The sequence below is a fragment of the Triticum dicoccoides genome, chromosome 7B, assembly GCF_002162155.2.
Source record: "Triticum dicoccoides isolate Atlit2015 ecotype Zavitan chromosome 7B, WEW_v2.0, whole genome shotgun sequence".
NCBI classification, from domain to species: domain Eukaryota; kingdom Viridiplantae; phylum Streptophyta; class Magnoliopsida; order Poales; family Poaceae; genus Triticum; species Triticum dicoccoides.
Window position 1 is genome coordinate 230192220 of NC_041393.1, and position 3789 is coordinate 230196008.

General features: G+C 45.3%; 1 protein-coding gene across 1 annotated transcript; it reads right to left on the minus strand.

The window, feature by feature from the left end:
- Nucleotides 1-364: 364 nt before the first annotated feature.
- Nucleotides 365-3781, minus strand: LOC119338837 (GDT1-like protein 4; the record flags this gene model as incomplete). Its single annotated transcript, XM_037611057.1, has 8 exons — nt 365-757; nt 850-909; nt 1166-1249; nt 1554-1639; nt 2992-3064; nt 3153-3251; nt 3379-3501; nt 3632-3781. Coding segments are annotated over 8 exons (864 nt in total), but the record flags the coding sequence as incomplete, so codon positions are not given.
- Nucleotides 3782-3789: the final 8 nt, after the last annotated feature.

Genomic DNA, 3789 nt, shown 5'->3' on the forward strand with positions numbered 1-3789 from the left:
CAAAGCCGGCGGGTGCCGCTACCTGTTCCAGGATGGCCAGATGTTCCTCGTCACCGGGAGGCACGCCACCAAGGAGGCGCCGTGGCAGCACCGGGAGAAGAAGCTCGTCGGAGACGTGCTGCTCAGAGACTGCAAGCAAATCCTCGGCGTCTTCCCCACCATGTGCCACTACACGAAACACGACCACCCGTACGTCGGCAAGATCATCAGCCGGTGGAGCTGGTGGTTCAACTACTAGCCAAGCCGGCTGGCCATTGCCACTAGTTGGTTAAGAGTTTAGCTAGATGTAACATCAATATTTTACAGTGGTCATGTCCAAGAAATGCTGTCAGATTGACAAAGCAATCAGGGCTCAGGATACCCATTTCTTGGAATCGGGTCAACTTGTATATATTAGCAGTGATCATATCCCTACTCCATACATATATCAGAGTATCGTGGTACAACGAAAAACTGTATGCCAGGCATCATATGCTGCTAAGTAAGATGAGGTGACGGGGCTTAGGGAGTGTGATCTTACCAACAAACGCAAAAAAAAAAAAAATGATGCAGGAAGCACAGGGTGCGATTACAATGGTGGGTAGAAGTATGATGATACAGAGAAGCCAAGGAAGAGGAGGCCTCCAATGGTGGCTACAGTGCCTTGTGATATCCTCGACGCCAGCATGCTGCCGCCCACCACTGCGAATGACGTGCAGATGGTGTGCCCCAAGGTTGCTCCAATGGCAACACCTACAGCATTCTTGTGCGTAGCCAGCTGCATTTCAAAACATGCTACCGGTTAAAATGGATTTTTGCTTGACGACAGACAAATTGAGAATTTGATTGCGCAAGGGAAATAAGTCATACCGCAATTGTGGCTATCTGACTTCGGTCGCCCCACTCAGCCAGGAAGGTCAACACAAATGACTGGATCATAAAAAACAAGTCATACATCAAGCCGTTGATAGACATCACAGTCATTGCAGCGTCACTGAAGGGAGTTGTATTTATCAACCATTGTATATGCACAGTTGGCGTGAACAGAAATATACTATGCAAGACTAAAAAGGGAGTTGTAAATTTTCTCAATCCTATATAATTACATCTCAAATGAGATGGTAGAAAACATAGTTATCAAGAAAGAATCATTAAATCATAAATGACAAAAGGACGGGAAATGTACCTCCAAGAAAATAGGAGTACATAACCTTGAGAAGACGCGTCTAAATGTTGATTTCCCTTGACCTGCTTCCAGCTTTTCCTGTACCTGCATATTTCAAGCGATTAAAAATTATAAGGTGTTTAAATTACCACACCAAAAAATTAAAAGAACAGGTTCGAGCCAGCAGGGATGCATGATACACATATCCAGTTGATGGTAAAACCGCTATTGACACAAAAGGAAGAGTGTATCTACATGAATTGATGTTTATACTTCAGCAGACTGATTCAGTATTTTGAGAAATTGAATCGCAACCCAAACAGATGTTTTATGATTAGCAGTTTATGCGGTAAACAAACAAGACTATGCTAATTCTCAGCTGTAGAGCCATGTAAGAAAATGCACATACTTCTTCTATTTCCTTGTTCTGTGATGCCCTAGAATCTGATCTCCAAGCAATGTAAAGCAGTCGCAGCCCAAAGAACGCATAAAGGACTGAAGCACAAAAACAAAAGGAGGATGTTAGGTATTAGACGAACTGGTGAATTAACTGTATGCTAGTGCTATAAAATTGGCAGACATGCATATTTCACGAAATACCTTACTTGAGATTTAAAGAATATATATGTGTAATCAACAATGTACTATAAGCATGATAAGACCGATGGAAGCTCCTTAGTACGATTTTTAAATCCCGGTTTGCCAAACTCATGTGAAGTTGGTGTCATCGAATCTCCTTAGATGTATCACTAGTTTTGCACTAGGCCTTCCATGAAAAAGGCGAAGAAGAGTTTAGTCCACAGTTGTGCACAAGTTCGGGAACCCAGTTTTAAGCCTCACTGGCACTGGCATATTTCCATGGTAACTAAATGTGCTTCTTTCTTTTTGCCAACACTTATTTCCTGATAGCTAGATTCTGAATTTGTTTGCACACTGTTAGGAGAACACAGTCCATACAGAGATTTATTTATATAATGACATTATAGTTTGAATGTTGTGATTTGGTTTTGACACTGCTCGGTGCTCGCTGGGTACTATGGTTTACTAGACATAAGATCATGGTTAAAGATAAGCTGATCTATCAGTCTCACCCTACTGGCGTGCATCTTCTTACAGCAAAGGCAACCATTGTGGTAGGGGTGAGTCAGCGGACTAAAGGAAAATGGCTGATGTAGTGTAAGGGGGGTCCTTTTCTGTGGTTTTGAGTGAGTGGCTGAGTGGGCCATGGAGCGGTGCATTCCTGGTTTCTGCTTTGCTCCGTTTCATAACTTAAACTGGCAATCCCAGCATAGCTCTCTACAAGACTTGCTGTCTGAATTCTTACACATAAGTAAAATAAAGATAGAAGAAAACCGGAAGATTGTTGCTTATGCAACTTTCCTATTCTAATTTAAGGCTCGCTTGGGTCCTGGATAAATAAATCAACACGTAACTGGGGAAAGGCATTTATCTATAATTACAACATTACAGGAATTTGCACAGCTTCTATTTATACAGAGGCACTAATTCTGAAGGATTCTAACAAATGCAGGTGCAAGTATCAAGCCTTTGAATTTCTATCTACTAATATGTCAAAACTGAACCATTTGGTTTTTGGACAATGCTGGCCATCTAATGCATATTTCAGGTACTTGCAGAGATCAATATTTAGCAGGTTGGTGTTAAAACGTTTATGAATGCTTTTGGAACAGTTATGGTCATATTGTGCCATTTCATTTGATGATTTGACCAATATTCTCCAACGTCCAGGATGTCCATGCACAACAATATAAATCTACTACTACTAAAACCTCAGACCAGCTTGAACAATCAATGGACATCAAGCTAACAATCAGATAAGTCAATACCAGTTGCTGCGCTGTTAGTGTGCTTCCTCGATATCAAGTTCGGGACGATCCTGCCAAGCCCAGTTGATAGTACCTAAAACAGCACAGAGCGCAGCAGGAGTAATTAACACTAAACTGCGATCCTATTCTGCCAAACAAACAGATGCTGCGGTTTCACCTACCGTCATGACAACCAGCGCCGACAACGCACCAGAGAGCACCGTCGACTTGGGGTGCCGCATCGCCATGAGAGCCGCGATGATGAACGTCTCGTCGCCAATCTTCAGTCAGCAAGGCATGAACACACAGCACCCAGTAATAAGAACATAAACAGTAGGCAGGAGAGCAAATTCAGAAACACCGGAGTGGTAGCATTTCTGCATTTGTATCCGAGAAATGGCAGGTCACCTCGCTGACGAGAATCATGGAGAGGCTGGCGAAGAAGGCGTCGAAGAGGCCCAGCTCGGACTCCTGCTCGACGCCGGCGTCGCCTCCGCCGCCGATGACGCCGCGCGCCGTGTGGACGAACATCTGGGGAGCAGCGGAACAGGCGGGGGAGGCCTTGATGTGAGTGAGACCGACAACAACCCAGCTCGCAAAACCAGGGCTAAGACGAGACAGGCGACGGGCGCGGCGCGTGCGGTGTCAACTGTCAACTGACCTTGGTGCGGCGGTCGAGGCGGCGCGTGGTGGTGGCGTTGCCGGCGGCGGCATCGTGCGCACCCTGAAACTGAAGGGAGGAAAACAAAATCAGCCACGCGCCCAGAGTCGGAGGGGGGCTCGGCAGGCGGCAAACGGGAAAGAGGCGACGCCCGCGTG